This window comes from Musa acuminata, chromosome BXJ2-5, assembly GCF_036884655.1.
Source record: "Musa acuminata AAA Group cultivar baxijiao chromosome BXJ2-5, Cavendish_Baxijiao_AAA, whole genome shotgun sequence".
NCBI classification, from domain to species: domain Eukaryota; kingdom Viridiplantae; phylum Streptophyta; class Magnoliopsida; order Zingiberales; family Musaceae; genus Musa; species Musa acuminata.
Window position 1 is genome coordinate 40476361 of NC_088342.1, and position 19052 is coordinate 40495412.

At 39.4% G+C, this 19052-nt stretch overlaps 2 protein-coding genes and 1 long non-coding RNA gene across 7 annotated transcripts; 2 read left to right on the forward strand and 1 right to left on the reverse strand.

Moving 5' to 3' along the window:
- The first annotated feature begins 4698 nt into the window (after positions 1-4698).
- LOC135612792 (uncharacterized) lies at positions 4699-9198 on the forward strand. Of its 2 annotated transcripts, XM_065109473.1 has the most exons (8): positions 4699-5051; positions 5587-6696; positions 6784-6874; positions 6972-7129; positions 7217-7268; positions 7884-7963; positions 8063-8156; positions 8247-9198. In XM_065109473.1, the coding sequence occupies exons 1-8, from the start codon at positions 5040-5042 to the stop codon at positions 8915-8917; spliced, it is 2268 nt and encodes a 755-aa protein (XP_064965545.1). In that variant the 5' UTR covers positions 4699-5039; the 3' UTR covers positions 8918-9198. The 2 variants fall into 2 exon arrangements, with proteins under 2 accessions (XP_064965545.1, XP_064965544.1); XM_065109472.1 differs by lacking the exon at positions 4699-5051 and having other exon boundaries at positions 5548-6696.
- Positions 9199-9988: 790 nt separating this feature from the next.
- On the reverse strand, positions 9989-13593 carry LOC103985709 (uncharacterized). Of its 3 annotated transcripts, none has more exons than XM_009403502.3 (3): positions 13183-13593; positions 12639-12733; positions 9989-10324 (listed from the first exon to the last, which is right to left on the reverse strand). In XM_009403502.3, the coding sequence occupies exons 1-3, from the start codon at positions 13484-13486 to the stop codon at positions 10178-10180; spliced, it is 546 nt and encodes a 181-aa protein (XP_009401777.2). In that variant the 5' UTR covers positions 13487-13593; the 3' UTR covers positions 9989-10177. The 3 variants fall into 3 exon arrangements, with proteins under 3 accessions (XP_009401777.2, XP_018681567.2, XP_009401776.2); XM_018826022.2 differs by having other exon boundaries at positions 12639-12736; XM_009403501.3 differs by having other exon boundaries at positions 12639-12739; positions 13183-13592.
- Positions 13594-13721: 128 nt separating this feature from the next.
- On the forward strand, positions 13722-17268 carry LOC135612793 (uncharacterized). 2 transcript variants are annotated; one of them, XR_010487106.1, is made up of 4 exons: positions 13722-14429; positions 14678-14751; positions 16593-16678; positions 16982-17268. It is a non-coding gene; the product is annotated as an uncharacterized LOC135612793 (long non-coding RNA). The 2 variants fall into 2 exon arrangements; XR_010487105.1 differs by lacking the exon at positions 16982-17268 and adding an exon at positions 16752-16907.
- The last annotated feature ends 1784 nt before the right edge of the window (positions 17269-19052 follow it).

A 19052-nucleotide genomic window follows, 5' to 3' on the forward strand; every position in this document is an offset into this window, starting at 1 on the left:
CTTGCTCTACTCACAACTCTCGCTCGTAAACCATTCTTTGCATCGATCATCCAAGATTGGTATCCTTAACAGAAGCACCATCTTACGGGAGCATGATAGAAGATAAGGAAAATCCTTTATTCTGTTGAGGAAAATCTTTCCTCCTAATCTGTATAAATAGGATAGTTAATACATTTAAGCTAAAGTTACGTCAATAAAACTTATTCAATAAAACTTCTTCAATAATTATTCTTATCTTATATTCTTTCCATTAGTCATTACCAACATGAAATGTTCGTCTCCATTATGCATAAAATCATTTTTCTCCACTATTTTCTGCCACAACTTTGCTCTCGAGTGGCATCATCATCATGTACTGTGTATTAAGTCCAAATGTAGGAGGTTTATTTGTTATTATTCGAACCGTGCAAGGACGTTTCAGGATATGCACTAAGAAAGATGAAGCTTTGAACGAAGTGTGAGGAAACGAGGAAGGTGCGATGTTGCATCAGATGGGACTTTGTGTGGAAAAGAGGCACGACGTTTACCCAACAATAGTTGATTAGACCGGGAGACAAGGAAATGGACCGGAAAGATCGAATGATACTTTGACCGTGGAATCAAAGTCAATGGAACACCTAATTATGCGTGCCTCCCGTGACGGCTCTTTCACCACCGACCCAAAAAAGTACCAAAGCGTCACGACCACCGACGCCTTTTCCGCCGCTCGTGATCTCATATTCTCGCCATCGATCTGCTAACGAACGACGATCCGCGTTCACTCAAGTCGTCCGAAGGCCCCCACAATGATGCAATAACACCAGCTCGGATGCCGCGTGAGCCGTTTGAGTTACGTTGTCTCGGAAACGATCGATGCCGTGGTGGGGGCCATATATCGAACGGTGGATATGCGTCGTCGAAGGAGGGTACGACTTTGAGGCAAATAGAGTGAGCCAATAGAATAGCTAAAGAAAAGAAGTTATTTTCCGTGATATGAGAATAATATTCTGGCCATCGATCTGCTAACGGACGGCGATCCGCGTTCACTGAAGTCGTCCGAAGGCCCCCACAATGATGTAATAACATCATCTCGGATGCCGCGTAAGCGATTTGAGTTACGTTGTCTCGGAAACGACCGATGCCGTGGTGGGGGCCATATATCGAACGGTTGATATGCGTCGCCGAAGGAGGGTACGACTTTGGGGTAAATAGAGTGAGCCAATAGAATAGCTAAAAAAAAAGAAGTTATTTTCCGTGATATGATAATAATATTCTGAACGTTATTTTTGTGCAATGAAAAGTTCCCATTATAATTAACTTTCATGAAGTCAAACGCGTTGACTCCGTGCGAACTTTCCCCAGTCGTGCACTGACGGCGGACCCACCATCCCCAGATGGGAAAAGAAGGGCTTGGAGACTGGTCCTGTTAATTTCCGCGTGTTCTTCAAGCTAAATATCTTACGACCGCCCTTCAACGCACGCTATTCGGAAGTCAACACCACGTGGACTTTTTTCTTCCCTCCTAAAAATATTCAGAGAGAATGCACGGGTGGTGCGAGAGGACGAGTGATTTGAGATCCACGCATGATCTTGATGAACGTTGTCGAGGTGTATATCATACGCTAGCAAAGAGAGAGAGAAATCATTGATTTAAAAGAATGTATATAATCGAATAATTTACCAAAGAAAAATCCAAGTTTTGGACCTTTACAAGAGAAATATGGGAACATCCCTTTAATGTAAATATTACGTTTGTCTCCTCATCGGTCCACACCATGGCTGACTTCTTCCTCTATCTCTTCCTTCTTGGTTGATGATGCCGGTTGCACTCGTGTCCTCCCCCCTTTTGTTTGATCATACTTGCTCTTTCTCCTTTTTCCTCTTTTCTCTCTCATATATTAACAATCTCAACTCTAACCTCAGTATCACAACCTTCAACTTCCACTACTAACCCATTCCCCTCTTCCTTGTAGTAAAAATATTAATTACAAAAAATATTTCTAGATAAATTAGCAAAAAAAATCCTATTGGATTAAAACTCAAAACCTAATATTTTTTTAATAAATAATTATATATTTATTAACATAGTTTATGTTATTGATATGTTTTTGGGTATCGATTGATTAACGATATGATACGTATCAAATTATATTGATATGTGTTGACAAATTGATATGTATAGTTCATATCATTCTCTTGTCAGATTATTATATATTTCTCATATTAAACGATATATTATAATATGATGAACCTTGCTTATCAATAAACTCTTACATTCATGTTTATATTATGATACCTAGTTAATACTCTTAAAATATATTCATCCCCTTTAAAATATTAGGAAGAGGGATCGAATTCTTGTGGAGATTCGACTATAAAATATGATTTTGGATATCAAACTTTCACTCTCCACTAAGTCCATTTCTAAAGTCTAGATGAAACGTTAGAGGATCACATCGAGTGCCTCATTGTGACAGTCTTGGTCGAGGAAACATTCCTCCATAATGCTAAAGCAACTGTCATATGCGTTAAAGGTATCATATCGAATATTAAAAGACTCCTCGCTCAGATCGATCGAGATCAGAGCGTTCATCATCGATGTAGCTGTCGTGTGCTCCGTATCAAAGCAAACATTCCTCCTATCAGCCACAAAAGTTTGTCATGCAAAAGGTTTAATCCATAATGCTCATTTTAATGGAATTATGGGGGCATTCCGTTGGTTTTAATCATAAAAAACTAATGATAATATGGTAGACACTAAGGATAATTATTCTAATATTATCAACGGGATAAGTATTAGCCTTATCCAAAGTTTCAATGGTCAGAACTCAACCTGCATGTTAAAAGGTCATTTAAATGATGCTCAATATACTAATCATAAATTGATTGGTTAGTCAATAACACACTTAGCAAATTAGTACAATTATATAATAACTAGTTTTCATGTGTAGATGGATAAGAAGGACGCAACTTTGAATTAGATCTGAAATGATATTTTCGGTTAGATATGACTCGACAATCCTTGGTAGAAGCTCTTACTATTTGTATTTGACCGCGATAAGAAACTTGGGTAATCGTTAAATAATTAAGACATCACACGAGATCATAAACATGTAATCATGTGAATGATTATTCTATGCTTTGTTGACAATAACTTAAATCTAGATTAAAGTAACATAGTGAATCTTATAAAGACACTTCATCCAATGGATCTTATAAACATTGAGCAGCATCTTTCATTTTGTTTGTTTAGAAATTTTGAGCTTTGTGTTGTTACAACTTTGATTTTAAAAACGAAAACCTCGATTTTTTTTACTTTATCTTTTTTATTTTTCTTATTTTTAAATCTATTTCCTTGCCCTTCTTTAATTATGTGTTTTTTTTTCTCAATCAATTTAGATTCTTAAATTGGATTTATGGTTTGCCATTACATCTTAGCAACTATACTTATTATTTTTCTAAAGAAGTGATATATATATGAAGAAGATTTGTCGTTTGCTTTACATAATGTTAGCGCAGGATTATTCAAGATGTTTTTTAGGTGGAAACGTCGAATTCCTTATGTATCATCTACATAAAGATCAAGGTCAAAAGAGGTTTTTCAATCCAGTCCCTTTGACGCTAAATTAGTAACTCAAAGATTTATGAGTACGAACGTAAATAGTCAAAGGAAGTCTCATAGTCAAATGAAATCTCCATAAAAGCAAGCACGAAGGAAGTTTGTGATTGTTTTTCTCCTCATATATAACGAGAAGGAAGTTTACAATTATCTTTCTTATAAAAGAAAAAAATTTAATCTTATCCTTATGCCAATGTGTCAATGATTAACCGACAATATATTCTTTTATCACATAACTAAATATATTATTTTGGACACAACCAAGATTTTATCTATAAGAAAATATTTTTCAAGATTTTGCACGTATCATTCTCAATTCCCTTAACATTTTTGCTGCTGAAAAAGCTACCAACCACATCACGTCGGCAAAGTTACGAGAGGAATGTCAGAAACTACCTTTGGGGAATGGATTCAATCATATGCATGCACGAAGAGACACACTCATTCCTTCGAAGTGACATCTAAAATAAAACGGATCGGATGAGAGTCTCAAAACCTCATATATCTTTTTTTTTTATCTTTTATTTATTTCCTTGCCCTTCTTTAATTGCTTGTGTTATTTTTCCTCAATTAATTTAGAAAATTTTCCATTACATTTTGGCCGTTATCATTTGAAATAAGAAGACAAATTGCTGCTTATTTTACGTGGAAAAAGATTAATATTATTTGGATGCAACCGAGAGTAAATCTTCTTCGGGATTTTCCACGTATTATTCTCGGAAAATGGACCCAATTCTCTTTATTCGCTTACGTTGGAACATTACTGCAAAAATAAATAAATAAATAAATAATGCTTACGTTGGAACATTTGTTTGTACGCATCGAGTGGCAATTAAGTTGTTATTCTGCCTACGTTTGGTTGATGCCAAAATGTTTCTATATTTAAAATTAATCATATTATTATTTGTCGACGTACTTTCAAAAGGGTATTCCCAACAGTCAACGTAGCTAATGCAGGGCGCAAACGTCAAACGAGCCCTAATTCCGCTACCTGCCTCGTTTGACTTGGGCTCGGCTCGTCCGGAATGGGTCTCGTAGAAATGTCGTATTGGCATTCAGCAGGCGATTTCCGTCTTTTGGTCGCGCGCCGGGGGTAGAAACTCATCGACATGTTGGCAGCAAAAGCAGAGGATGGGAGAGAGAGAGCAGAGACGGCGGCGGCGGCGTGAGCAGGAGAGAACGGTGCAATAAAAAGCAGTTGTACTCACGCGGGGAATTGAGAGAACCTGAGAGAGAGAGAGAGAGAGAGAGAGACGCACACAGCCAAAATCCTCGTAGTCTCGCAACTCGAGGTTTGTGCCCTCTGCTTTTTTATTCCAAAGATCGAATTTTTATTGCCGGGAAGCAGAGGCTTTTGCTCTCTCCGTTCTTCGGATTGGACGAGGGACGGAGGGAGGAGAACGGAGTGCTGTGGATTGCCGTGGAAGATTAGCCGCTGCTGATGGGAGTCCAGGTGAGCCTGCTCCTGTTCCATTCTCCACTTTTGGGTACAGAATTTGTGGTGGATTATTTCTTTTTATTCGTCAGATTCTATTCTTTTTGCCTTCATGAGAGGAAACAAAACTTGTTCGCTTCGTCTGATTCGCTGTTCCTTTTCATCAAAATCGAATTTTGATCCCTGTCGAGATTTGGGCTCGGAGACTCCTTGATTAGCGTCGGAGATCGAGGCCTTCTCGTGGACTTTCCCCCCCTTATTAAACAATTGTTTCCTATTCAAATGCAATCCGACTGCCTTTGGATCGAGGATCGTTTCGTCTGGTTCGACTTGAGACCTGACTTGCAATCCAAGGCAATCCCAATTGCTGTTCTCGTGGAGATTTTGAGTGCTTAGTTTGATCTCTCCTCGTCTCTTTTCCCGGAGAGGAAACTGAGGGGCTTTCTTGCCGACCTGCAAGTGCATTGGAATCCTTTGTTATGCTTTTCCTGAGATGGGTTTCTGTTTGAAGGTTTTGAAGTGAGGAATAATGGCTGAGAGTTGCGTGTTTCAGGAAGAAGAGGAGGATCTGTTCTTCGACTCGCGTGAAGACGTCTCGTCGGTGTTCGACTCGTGTCCTGGCAGCCCCGCAAAGAATGATTCGCTCCCGGAAGAACAATTCACCGGTCCCCAGTTCGAGTTTTGGCTCAAGAGTCCTCACGGCGTGAGGGAACGCCGAGACAAGTTCATGCGATGGATGGGCAAGGATCTCATGAACTGCTCCCTTCCCAGCTCCTCTGGTTTGGATGGACAGGTTCAGATCGACGACGACATCCTGCCAGGGATCAACAGGAGCACGTCAAACTGTTGTGATGCGGGGAACAAGTGTCCGATGTGCAGCTGGTCTAGCCAGGATGCGAGCACATCTTGCAACGAGGCCTTGGAAGAGAACATGGTGTACAGAATCAAGAATTTGGATGATGGTGCTGTTTTCACGGTGGATGAGTTGGGAAAAGATGGTAGCTTGAGAAGCCTTCGCAAAGCCGGTTCGAATCAGATGGCAGCGCTCAATGAGCCTGAGAAAAGTTTGGGTCCGTCGTCTTCGATCCCACGGCACATGCAGCAAGAAGATAACACATCAAAGAAATCTGGCAATTCAGTGAGGAGGAAGTGGAAACGGTGGCTACAGAGACTAAGTGCTGTGGCTTGCATTTTAGATAGACATTCCTTTAAAAATGGAATTGCCAAGTCTGGGAGAGTGGAAGTCAGGCAACACAGAAAGCAGTCAAAAGAACTGTCTGCAGTCTACAAGGGGCAAGACATCAAAGCACATGATGGTGCAATCTTGGCCATGAAGTTTAGCCCTGATGGCCGGTATTTAGCTACTGGTGGCGCTGATGGCATTGTACGCGTGTGGCATGCCATGGAATGTGAGAGGAAAGATGAATTTAGCATTCCTGATGATGATCCTTCGTGTTTATACTTCACAGTGAATCATAACGCCGAATTAACTCCTGTTCGAGCTGATAAGGAGAAAAAGCCCAATTCTAAGCGAACAAGGAGAACTACAGATTCAGCTTGTGTCGTAATTCCTGCTCATGTTTTCCGGTTATCGGAAAAACCAGTGCACGAATTCCGTGGGCATGATGCAGATGTATTGGACCTTTCATGGTCAATGAATCAGGTTCGTGCCTTCTTTAACAGCTCAATTTTATTCTCATACTTCTCACTATTATTTCCAAGTACCAACACTTCTTTTATTTGCATTCAGCTTCTATTGTCATCTTCCAAGGACAAAACTGTTCGCCTGTGGCAAGTTGGATGTGATCGCTGCCTCAAAGTTTTCTCCCATACCAACTATGGTTGTTTCTTGTTGTAATGTGCTTATGTTATGTTTTGCCAATCCTTTTTGCTTCAATAATTCTGACGTATTCCTATATTGTCTGATATATAATGCAGTGACATGTGTTCAATTTAATCCCATGAATGAGAATTACTTTGTAAGCGGATCTATAGATGGAAAAATTCGTATCTGGGATGTTTCTGGATGTCAAGTTGTGGATTGGGTTTATATTAGAGAAATAGTCACCGCAATAGGTTACCATCCCAAAGGAAAGGTATGTCAGTTACTTTGTGATTGTTTCTAAGGATCGATGCTTAAGAAAATCCATTTTGAAAAGTGATATTTTTTTTTGTCCTTGTAGAGACTGGCCATTGGCACCTTGAAAGGCAATTGTCGCTTTTATGATGCATCGGGTAAATATAAACATAATGACTCCTATGAAATTTACAAATACATTTGTTTTCATTTTGCACATCATTGCATGAGTGGTTATACTATTGTTCTAAAGGTAGATGAGTACTTCAAAAAACATCTGTATATCTGCAGAAATTTTTTTTTGAGTAGTTTTCATGGCAACCTTTACTTACAAGCTATCCTTTTATAGGCTATGCCCAATATGTTTTTATGGTTGCCATTGAAACCATTATCATTGAAAATATTTGTCCAGATGGCCGCACATCTATATTTGGTATAACAACACATCTATGCACCTGAAGATGCAACAGTAAAATCTTGCGAAGAGAAATTTATGAGTTTGGAGCTTTTTCTTTAATATGATCACTCTTTAGAGTATTGCAACAGTTTCTTTATGATACCGTAAAATAACTACCATTGATTCTGGAATATATTTCTGTAATTTCTTGCATGGATTGAGCAAATAGAAATTTTTATTCTGGAATAGATTTCTTCTGTAATTTCCTGTGTGGTTTGAAACCTGTGCTAATGCCACCACAGGTGATACATGGAGACACAATTTGTATCTAGCTTTGCATGTGAATAACTTGGTGCTTCCATTTTCTGTTTGACAGATACTCATCTGCAAAGAGAAGCTCAGGTCTTTTTGCAAGGAAAAAAGAAGTCTGGTAACAAGCAGATAACTGGATTTCAGGTAGCTTGCAAGGGATATCGATCTTTCATGATTGGCATATATTTTTATGTGCTTCATGTGATTTCTTTTCTTACTTTGTAATGTGGCTTTGACATCCAGTTTTGCCCAGTGGACCCTAAAAAATTGATGGTCACCTCTGCTGACTCACAAATTCAAATTTTTGATGGGACTAATGTGGTCTCCAGATACAAGGGTATGCATTCACCTTATCTTCTTGATCTCATCCATTAATGCTCATCATCCATCTGTCCTCACAGATCTTACTTTGACAATCTTGTTTCAGGTTTTTGTGGTGCTGGAAGTCAGATGTATGCATCTTTCACCGCAGACGGGCAGCATATCGTCTCTGCCAGTGATGATTCAAATGTCTATTTCTGGAACCGTGCTAGCCATAACACCTCCACGTCCAACCATGTTAAGAGCACACGGTCTTGCGAGCATTTCTTCTCCAGAAACACTACTATCGCGATACCTTGGCATGGTTTGGAATCCGGTGATCGGATCTCTGTGACCTCTGAGGTTATCCATTCCCAACAAGGTAACAGTGACGAAGCTGGAGTCCCAGAGATCGATTTGAAATGCCACTCAGGAGATTCTTACGGCAACAACGCACTGTATCTTTCGCCTTCTGGTAGTTTCACTCTGAGTCATGAATTCTTCTCAGAGTTTTCGCCAAAGGGATCGGTGACATGGCCCGAGGAGAAACTTCCCTCGAGCTCTGCCGCATCTACCTTGTCCAAAGCCCACCACAAGTTCTTGAAGACATCTTTCCGGAATACCTCCCATGCCTGGGGTCAAGTGATACTGACTGCTGGATGGGATGGATCGATCAGATCCTACCAGAATTATGGTTTGCCAGTGTGCATCGATGACCAGTTTGGCCTTTACACGGCTGGCATCAGTCTCTTCCAGTGGGCATTGCCAACGAATGATCACCGCACCGAAGTTGAGTGACCAGCAAAGATGATGCAGCCGATCCAGTTGGAGACAGACCTACAACTATAGAGTTCCATGCTCGGTGCTCCTTCCTTATCGAGCATGGACCCGTGCTGTTAACATGTGCTGGTGGTCCTTGAATGTCTTAGCAGCACCATCATCGAGCCATGGAAGAAGGCCCAGAGAGGTCGAAGATCTTCTGGGTTTGTGCAGTGCAGGTGAGATTTTGAAGTCTCAAGTGTTTCTTTCAGATCCTATGGGTTTCGGAGACATACTGCAAGCAGGTTGTGCCGAAAACCCGAGTAGAAGAAGAAGGCATCGTTGCATATAGAAATTTGATGTAGTTATTACTCAATTCTTTCATTTATTCAATGTTAGGTGTTCATAGTTTTTGCCCTTCAAAGAGATTGATTTGTTCATGTGGGGGAAGTCATGTTTGCACTTTATGATTAGATATTTTCCTTTACAAATAAGAATCCGCGGACTTGTCAATCTTCCGAATTACTTACTGCCTACATGTCACTTGAGCGGAGAGCTTTGTTTATGGAGTGATTAATTGGACAAGGGGGTCGACTTGATCAATTAAAATATTTCAAATTTTAATCAAATAATTCAAAATTATATATACTATTATTTTATAAATATCATAATTAATGAAAAATGAATATAAAGAAAAATAAAACTATAATCACATAGACAAGAATGTTTAACTGAAATAAATAAATAAAAAGATGAAAGATGTAAGAGAGAAATGACTGTAACGAAGAAAAATAGAGAGAGAAAAATGATATATTAGAAAAATTGGTACCCACATTAGGTTTTAATTAATTTACCTGATATATTTTTATTATTGGATAACATAACAGCAAATCAACCTTATTTTTTTAATTTATAAAAAAAATCATGTTCTTCTAATCTGTTGAAATTAAAATTGGAAATTCGAATGAGAGAAATATGATCTTGTACATGAATTCTATGAGAATTATTTGGAACACTTAAAAGATTTTGATTTAGCAGAATCAGTTAGTTAATAGTAGAGAGATGATAGGAATGTTTATTGTCCATTTCAAAAGAAAAAGAAAAGAAATATTAAAATAACACACTGCACGGACTATTTCTCTTTGGCTGAACCGGCTATCATCAGATTCGCAACTGCGATCGGAGAATTAAGAGACAGTAATTATATCTCGCAACTGCGAACTCAGAGAAAAGAGGATGACGCTTACCACCACTAGTACAAAACTCGAACTAGGAAAAAGAACCAAAGAAGAAAGAAAGTTAAACAGCACCAACAGATCGATTGCTTGCACTTCTTTTCTTACTCGGTGTGGTGTTGGCGTCTCGCTGAGCAATCTGGGAAGCTCCTGCTTCTCCAGCTTTCATTTTGTGTGAAGTAATCCCGTCGTCTGGCTTTGCGCTTCCAAGCTGTGTGTGCAACCAAGTCAGAGGAGTAGGCATACATTATTATAACTTTAAAGAACAAGTTCAATTTCACACGCTAAACTAACCAAAGAATATGAGTAACCCAAATTGAAGTGAACCAGAAAAAGAAGGAATAGTGCCCATAAAAAGTAATAGTAAAACAATCATATTGACCAAAGCAAACAATAATGCAAATATATGTCGTTTTATATGCTTTAGTGAGTCCATCTCTGGGATCTCATCGATCATTCAACCGTGTTGGGTGCCAACTCCCATAGACCACACAACATTAGCTAAACCTGATCCAAAATACTCGAAGAAACATGGGCCAGAAACACTAGCTAAACCTGATCCAAAACATTCGCTAAACCTGATGTTGACAATGTGCAAGGTGGGGAGAGGCAAGTCTTCAAACACTCACACCTCTTCTCTCTCTCTCTTTTCTCCATGGATCCTTTTTTTGGAGTTGGTTCCCAGAATCTGACTTGCATTATGGGGCCTCTACAAATTTAAAGTAAACAATATATTCTGCATTTGTTCCATAAAGAAAATTCTATAGGGTAAGATCTAACTGTGACATCCGGAAGATAAAATTTAGAGGGGAGAATTTGAAATATCAAAAGTATTTAATTAAAAAACCCAAAATTTGGAAATTTATTAAACCAGAGCTTTTCCACCGATTTGGATCTTCCAAGCTACAGCCTGCTGGTTGGCTCCACGCTACAGGACAAACCCATTAATTATCAGACAATACAGGTCACGACATGGCCACCGGTAAATCGTGATGTGACTTAATGTCACAGATGTCCTCGTCCCCGGATAACACCGCATGACAGAGTCCTCGGCACCATTGCCACCTCGTCACGTTTTGATTTGGACAATTCTATTTTACGGGAAAAAAAAAGAGAGAAAAAGAATGTGTCGACTACTCGAGAAACCAAGTCTCTTACTCCAATTAGATGACGTGAAGCTTTTGAAGGTGACGACGACCATGACCCCGAAGATGTTCTAATATCTGCGGTAGATATCGACGAGTCTTCGTTATCAAGATTATCCATATCTTTTTATAAGCTTGGATAATCTCGAACTAGGAAGAAAGAAAGGCCATAATAGAAATTTGGTGCCCCATACATACTTCTGTACGTGCAACAACACACGAAAGCCTCGACCAAAAATTTCTCAGCTGAATTACCTAACACACTTCGATCTTTTTTCCATCGAATTTGAAACCAATATTGGCGGTATTTATTAAAAACTTCTAACGATGCTTAATATCTTCGAGGCTTCGATGATTCGTGTCCACACAAAAAACAACAAAAAACAAAAACTTACCGACAAAAGGTACTTGCGGTAGCGTACCACCCCCGACCCCACCGGTTCTCCGCCATACGTGCACCGCATCATGCACAGTCGTGACACGAACCATTTGAAAGCAGCGTTGAAACTAGCAGGACACTTAAAAATCTGCCCAGTACTTGCAGTGTTGGCAACAGAGCCACAATCTGCTTTATGTGTACCTACCTAATCACCTTCCGTCGACGGACTTGGGTCCTCTCCAAACTCGTTCCTTCCTGCCATGACGACGGGTGGAAGACGAGAGTTACGAGATTACACACCCGAGGCTTCACAAGCTTAAAACCCACCGTAAGCCGTGAGGGGCGTCCTCCTAATGGGCAATCCGAGGCACCCACGGTTCCGTACAAGAAATCCATCGAGCACTTTTCATGCAGTATTTTTATCATTTTGTGCCAGGTTTTACGGCATTTTATTGCTTCCTACTCCTGCCACTGCTTCCCGTTCTAGCCTTCCCAGTTGGTGCACCGGGTTGTACCTCACACCAAGCTAATGTGTTGCAGGACCATGAAAGAACTTGAGAACGCTATAAATTAATGCATGTGCCTAAATCGATTTATACAGCAGCATATTAATGGATGAAAGCGTTGTGTAGCTGTTATAACGAGTTTCACTAATCTACGCATCGACGATCTGTTTTCCGTATGTAACTCATCCATACAAATGTCAGACTAATAAAAAAAAGAAAGAAAGCCAAAGCCAATTCATCTATTTTTAAATCCATCTCCATCTACTCACTTGCCATTTGAAAAACTAGAATTACTATTATGTCCTTCTCAATTTAATGGTTTATGTTTTCACTCTTATTGTTTCTATGTAAAGAAAAACAACAATAATATTGTATATATATATATATATAAAGAAAGTAACAACAGTAATGGAAAACTAACAGATGAGAAAAATGATATTATTCAAGAAAACAAATAAGATAGACTGAAACACATACACATGAAATGAAATTTACCTGATCCTTCTGGCACTTGTGCTTTGAGAGAAGTGGTTGTGGCTTCCTTTTCCTGTGACGACTTGTCACGACTGACTCCCCTTCTTCTTCTTCTTCTTCTTCTGAGGAGAAAAAAAGGAAAAAGAGCAAATAAATAAAACGAAGAACGATCACCCACGACCAATTTAAATAATATTAAAAGAGTTAAAAAAATAAATTTAATATATTAAAGAGTCCTCATGCTTCTATTTCTTGCGCCATACTGTGCAGCTACCGAACAGGTTAGTGCAACGACCGTAACGGGCAGGAGCAACAAAATATACGACTTATCCCAACAAACTCCATCCCCAACAACCCTTTCCAATAAAGGCAAGCATCGCAACAACGTCGAAAATATCTAAGGGTAATTTCGTCATTTCATCACCGACAGCGACCATCCTCGTAGACCCGCCCACCGGAAAAATGACGCGATCGCAACACCTCCCATCACCATACCGCAACAACGGAAGCGAAGAACAGGCAGACGTGTGCCCGCGGGGACGATGAGAATGGGCAGAAACCGTACCTGGCTCCTCCGCCTCCACGGCCGTCGTCGCCGATCGCCGTGTCCGGGCCGGCCTGGCGGGCCTCCCAGGGTTGCGGTTGGACTCGGTGGCGCTGTCGGGGAGGAAGCGGTCGAGCGGGAGCGGCGGCGGGAGCCAAACGGAGGCCCCGAGCTTGACGTCGAGGTCCAGGTGGGGGCTAGGGTCGTTGCCGCGGGCGGCGAGCACCCGGCGGACGAAGGACTCCTCTACCCAGTTGAGGAAGGCGGAGTGGCGCTCTTCCGTCCACGACCCGCCGCAGCCGTCCATCATCTCCTCGAGGTCCATAGATCGGACGCCAGAGATTGCAGCTCTCTCTCGCTCGCTCGGGAACTCTTAAGGCGTGGCGGTTGCGCGACTTCTCTTTTAATTTCCCCCCTCGTGCCTCTTGAGGGGGAGAGACAGAGGAAATATCTAGGAGTATGTTGCCACGTGTCCCAAAGATTTTTTTTTCTTCCTCGTCCATGTGGGACCTCAACGTGGGACGAAGACGACGGCGAACAGAGATAACCTGATTCCCAAAAGTAAAGGAAAAGACGAAGATAAAAAGAGAGACGCATTGGAAGAAATCCAACAAGGAATCGAGGAGAAAGAGTCTTGTCACGTCATCAGTGGATCGCGAGCAAGCAGTCTTAATCTCCAACCGACCATTGCAGCGTATCATTAATGTTTATGATGGGGAAATGTTCATCATTCTTCGGTAATTTATGATATCACATTTAGTTAGGGTATTCTTCGCACGAATCTTCACCGTCGTTTTCTGTTGTCACGTGATTCCTTTCGCTGGAGCTGGTGACCATCTCAGTGAGCACGCGGGGCATTTGGTTTTGGGTTTGGAACCGTCTGGAATCAGCTACATTCCCACGTCACGTGAGTATTAAGTCAATTATTGGGCCGAAGAACGCTGATGCCCGTCACAGAAACCCAGAGTTTGTTGGTCAGCCGTCCATTTGAAAGGGCTTCTCCCTCCCTTTCCCATCTCCTCTCTCTCTCTCTCTCTCTCTCTCTCTCTCGCTGCTTTGTTCGGAGTTCTCTTCTTTTTACCCTCTTTCGATTTTCTCAGTCTTCTTGACCTCTCTGGGGTTCCCAAGATTCTCATTCGTTGATCCATTTCCGTCCCTCCCGATCCTTGAACGACCATCTCCTCGGAGAAACTGGAGGCCCAGCAACGCCGGTTTCTGGAGGAGGACGGCACTCCTGATCGCCAGCTCAAGCTGATGGAGGAGATATTGTGAGAAGCTAGGATAATGTTATTTCTTACCCTAATTTATCGTTCGGATCTTTTTTTCTAGCTTCCCTTCTCTTTTGGTTCTTGATTGGGTTTGGCGAGTCTGCTTCTTGGATTCTTTTCTTTGTTCGTTGATTCAGTTTTTCTGGGGCTTCTTTGGTTTTGGCTATCGATTTCCATCTTGATCATGAGAGTCTGGTTCAACCAAGAAAAGACGATTTCATCTTGATTATGGTGGGACTTTGATGCAGCCAAGAAGATGCAGCAGCTGGAGGCGAGGACTGCAAGAATTCAAAGAAGGAAGACGACGTGGACCCAAGCGCAGGTGAGCCCAAAAATCTTCGACGGCAAGGAACCTTCGATTTTGTTCTTGATGTTTCCCTAGATCTCTAAACTTCTGCAATGATGAAAAATCATCGTCCATGAATAGAGAACCTTCCTTTGTTCTTTCAATGGTTGCAGTCAAATTCCAAGAAATTATTTCGTGATATTCTTGTCAAAGTTTCGTAAATATGTTAAAATAAATAATAAATTGAAGAATAGGATCGAGACACTGGTACAGAAAAATGCTTTGAATTGAAAAAATCTTGAGAAATCGACTCCACAAGCATTTCTTTTTCTACTCCTTTTAATATATGACAATCTTGCTAGGTTTCTTGATCATCTTACCAACTGACTGCCATATAAATCTTACATGATCGTCCTATGATTCTAAACACATATCTTATGCATTTACCCTATCCTTAGAAATTGACTCCACGAGTATTTCTTTGTATACTCCTGTTATCAGATGAAAAATATATATGAAAATATTGCTAGGTTTCTTGATACTCATACCAGGAGACTGCCATATAAATCTTACATGATTGTCCTATGATTCTGTATACATATCTGCATTTACTCTATTTGTAAAAATTCATATTTTTATTTCCCCTGATGTGCATAAAAAAGATTCCAATGCTAAGAATGTTTCTGTAAATTATTTCCTACGTTGATGTGCATGTATGATTTTTCTTACTTGTGCCATAATCACACTTTTTAATTTAAAGTATTGGTTGATATTATCCTTCTATAAAAGAAATATGTGTTATTACATGAGAAAACAACTAGTTAAATTCCTAAATAGTGCAAGTGCTTTATCCATGTTACCATACCAGATGAGTCCGCGGTTGAACTTCGGTATTTGGAAGCAAAAGACCCTGCTTAATGAGCATTTGATTAATAATCTTTTAAGGAGCACCACAGATTCAAGTTGTATTAATGGTCTATTATTTTTCTCAAGGATAATTTTATACTTTTATGTACATCATCTGGAAATGAGTTTACAAAAGATTTTGTTGAATAGCAATGCTTCCTAGTGTTCCTTAAAAAGCATTTTAAGCATTCCTCACAATTTGAGTAATTATATAGTTAAAATTCAATCAGTCCTTTGGTCTACTTGTATAAAAGTTTAAACAAAGATCTGGATGTTTAGGCAGTAGTTAACATGGATAGTCGATTTATGAATGAACAATTTTGATATGTTCAATCCATGAAATACTTGTTGGTTGTATAACCAATATGTAATATGAAGAGAAACAATGAATGTGAATTATGTAATCAGAATGCCAGCAGATTGGGAAATTTCACTTATTCAATAAACCCCAAGTACTTGTTAAATGGGTGCAGCCTTGTCATGAGGAACCACTGTTAATTCCATAATAATGAAACTATCAAGTAGGCAATTACTTCATTCTCCAATTCTTGATCAATGATAGTGCAGAAGTCTGTTGTTAGTGGTGGCCAATCTGGATTTGTTATAGAAATCATGAAAATTGTAATCATTTGAAGACATTTCAGGTTCACTGTAAATTGTATGCTTCCTCAATATGCGTCAACACTTACAGAAGATGAGATGGGTTATAGATGGATTGGAACTTGTAGTCTCTTGATTTTGTGCCTTTGATCAGTCCTTCAGATATCAGGTTAGTACAGTCAACATGTGGGAAATGTAGTCAAATTATCTCCATGAGTATCTGTTGTCCGAGATAATCTCTGTTATGTTCATTCTAATATTTCTTTAATTGCATGTTCATTTGGACAAAGATGTTTAATATTTCATTTAGGGAAATTTAAATGAAATGAGATTATTTTGCTTTATATTAATAATAAGGCTCTTGGTCTCAGGTGGACTTCTATTGTTTACTGTTCTAATTAGGGGGGCTACCATCCTGCTTCGGATGAATCAAATGAAAGGCTCGGTCAAGCTTCGCGTGAGTTGCTCATTGTCATTTAGTTTTTTCTTTTCATATTTGATTATTGATAATATCCAATATTGCCATTCAGAGACTGGTCTGTTCAAAACATTCAGAGACTGATCTGCTCAACTTTTAACTTCTTTGATGTCGGACGGTGTATTGCCATTCAATGTTGGGCATTTTTACTATTTACGCTTGTCTTTTTAATATATCAATGAATTGGATCTGTCATCTGCTTTATTTATTTGCATGAAAAATTAAAAAGTGATGAGCTGCCTAGCCCAGTAGCTAACACGAAGGATCGTCGACCCGTTTCAGAGAGGAAGAAGAAGGAAAAAGAAAGAGTTGTGAAGGAGAGATAAATAAGTGCGGAGAAATGGGTGGACTAGTGGTTGTGGCAACAAAGGCGGCGTCAGAAATGGGTCGCAAGCTCTAATCGGGAGTGGCATCACCCAATGTTATATTTATTTTATGATTTATTTCTTTTTATATATGATTTAGCCCGTGCCATGACGGCAACATGAGAAGTGGGTCACAAGCCCTAATCGGGGGTGGCACCACACAATGTTATATTTATTTTTGGGTTTGTTTCTATTTATATATGATGTGGATTGGACTGCCCAAAACGAGAGAAGTGATGGAAACCAGGGTGTTCAAACCGAGTAAAATAAAATAGTCTAAATCGATTTGAATCTACCAATTCAAAATCAATTAATTCAGTTCAGTTAATCGATTTATAATTTTAAATAATTTAAAAAATATATATTTCAAATGAACTTATTCCAATTCAATTGAATCGAATCGAAGATATGATAAAATTTGCTAAATTAAGTCTTGGTTGGTAAAATTAGACTTTTGGATCAATAAAGGGTTTAGAATAATGAAGTTTAATATCCTTTTAAATTAAGATTGATTTAATTCAATTCAAATCGATTAATCAAATCAAATAAGTGTATCCCAAATTAAAATTATTTATAGCGTGAAGCATAGATTCAATTTAAATAACCCTATCCCAAAGATTAAAAATACTAAATATATGTGAATGTGAAATCAAAAGTCCATCAGTGTTTGTATCGTTTTGGGTGGTATGATACAAGGATTACAATACCGAATGATACCGTCCATATTGGTCGATACGTAACGATCAGCCAGTAGACCTATAAACGAATCACCCGCTATCAGATAGTTCTATTGATCTAGCCTCGTATCGAATGATACGAGGTTATATTGGGCAATAACGATCGATTTCGATCATCATCGCTTGTAACCGAGCGGTATCAACCTGGTTGCGACCTAACTGTGGCGAGGGAAGAAGAAGCGTTGAGAGAGAAGAGGGAGAAGGCACTCGAAGAAAAGGAAGAATCGGGAAAACCTCGACGATCCCAATCTAGGGGTAACAAAGAGGCGACGACTCAGCTTCTTCTTTGTTGCATTCTTTTGCTGAAGGTGGGAGACGCCTATAGTCTTTGTCTTGTTCTTTGTCGAATGTCGGGGACGTATGTTGCCTTTGACGTTTTCGTTGAACGTCACAAATGAGGAGAAGACCGCGTTCTTTTTCTCGTCTGACGCGATAAGGAGAAGAGAAGGAGGCGCTGAGACAGCATACGTTTTCTTTTTTTTATATATATTTTTTATATATTTTTACATTATATATAGACATACCAAGTGATACATCTCTTGACGTATCGCTCGATACGCCCGTACTACGTGTACCGTATTGAGCAAAGTTCGATATGTCGGTACGATATGAAAATATAACGATGGCCCTTGGTTAACATAACCTATTTAAATGGATCTAAGTTATCAAATTTATCATATGAAGCCACTAGAGGTGCAAGTATTTTTGTAATAATTTCATTTAGCAAATCATGTGCAATAATAAGGTAACAACTAATAGCCACAATCATTTTGTGGACCATGACCCAACAAGAGATGATATAGGGTTATCCTTAGTGTTTATGAGGTAATAATTCATAACTTTTGTTTTTGTTGGATGCTTGTTTGGACTTTCACAACGTCTCCGTTATAACATCATCTTGTTGTTTCTTGTATACACTTGGTGGCTTCTCATAACAAAATCTTACTTTTGTTATCAGAGATCTATTGACCCATAATCAAGCAAGCTTATGCCGTCTACGAAGATAATTAAAGCAAGTGTCTAGAGGCCTATTGGTTTGAATACCTTTTTTATATACACACTTTTGCTTTGATTACACTGTATTTCCTCAAAAAAAGTGGTCGTGCTTATTTGTGGTATCTGAAACGTTGCTGTGACTAGAAACTAGAAGTCAATTTTTTAATGCTGCATAATTTTCCTGTGCAGATGATGAGACCAGAGTTGGGACAGTTTATGGAACCAATAATTGCTTCTTATGACAGTTTATGAAAT

What these genes read in the sequence shown, in the direction of transcription:
- LOC135612792 (XM_065109472.1), top strand. Translation starts at nt 5,563, where the DNA reads ATGGCTGAGAGTTGCGTGTTTCAGGAAGAAGAGGAGGATCTGTTCTTC. An exon ending in TTTCATGGTCAATGAATCAG is followed by an intron (nt 6,697 to 6,783) that starts GTTCGTGCCTTC and finishes ATTTGCATTCAG; the next exon opens with CTTCTATTGTCATCTTCCAA. An exon ending in GTTACCATCCCAAAGGAAAG is followed by an intron (nt 7,130 to 7,216) that starts GTATGTCAGTTA and finishes TTGTCCTTGTAG; the next exon opens with AGACTGGCCATTGGCACCTT.
- LOC103985709 (XM_009403501.3), bottom strand. Translation starts at nt 13,486, where the DNA reads ATGGACCTCGAGGAGATGATGGACGGCTGCGGCGGGTCGTGGACGGAA. An exon ending in CGTGGAGGCGGAGGAGCCAG is followed by an intron (nt 12,740 to 13,182) that starts GTACGGTTTCTG and finishes TTTTCTCCTCAG; the next exon opens with AAGAAGAAGAAGAAGAAGAA. An exon ending in ACAAGTGCCAGAAGGATCAG is followed by an intron (nt 10,325 to 12,638) that starts GTAAATTTCATT and finishes TTGCACACACAG; the next exon opens with CTTGGAAGCGCAAAGCCAGA.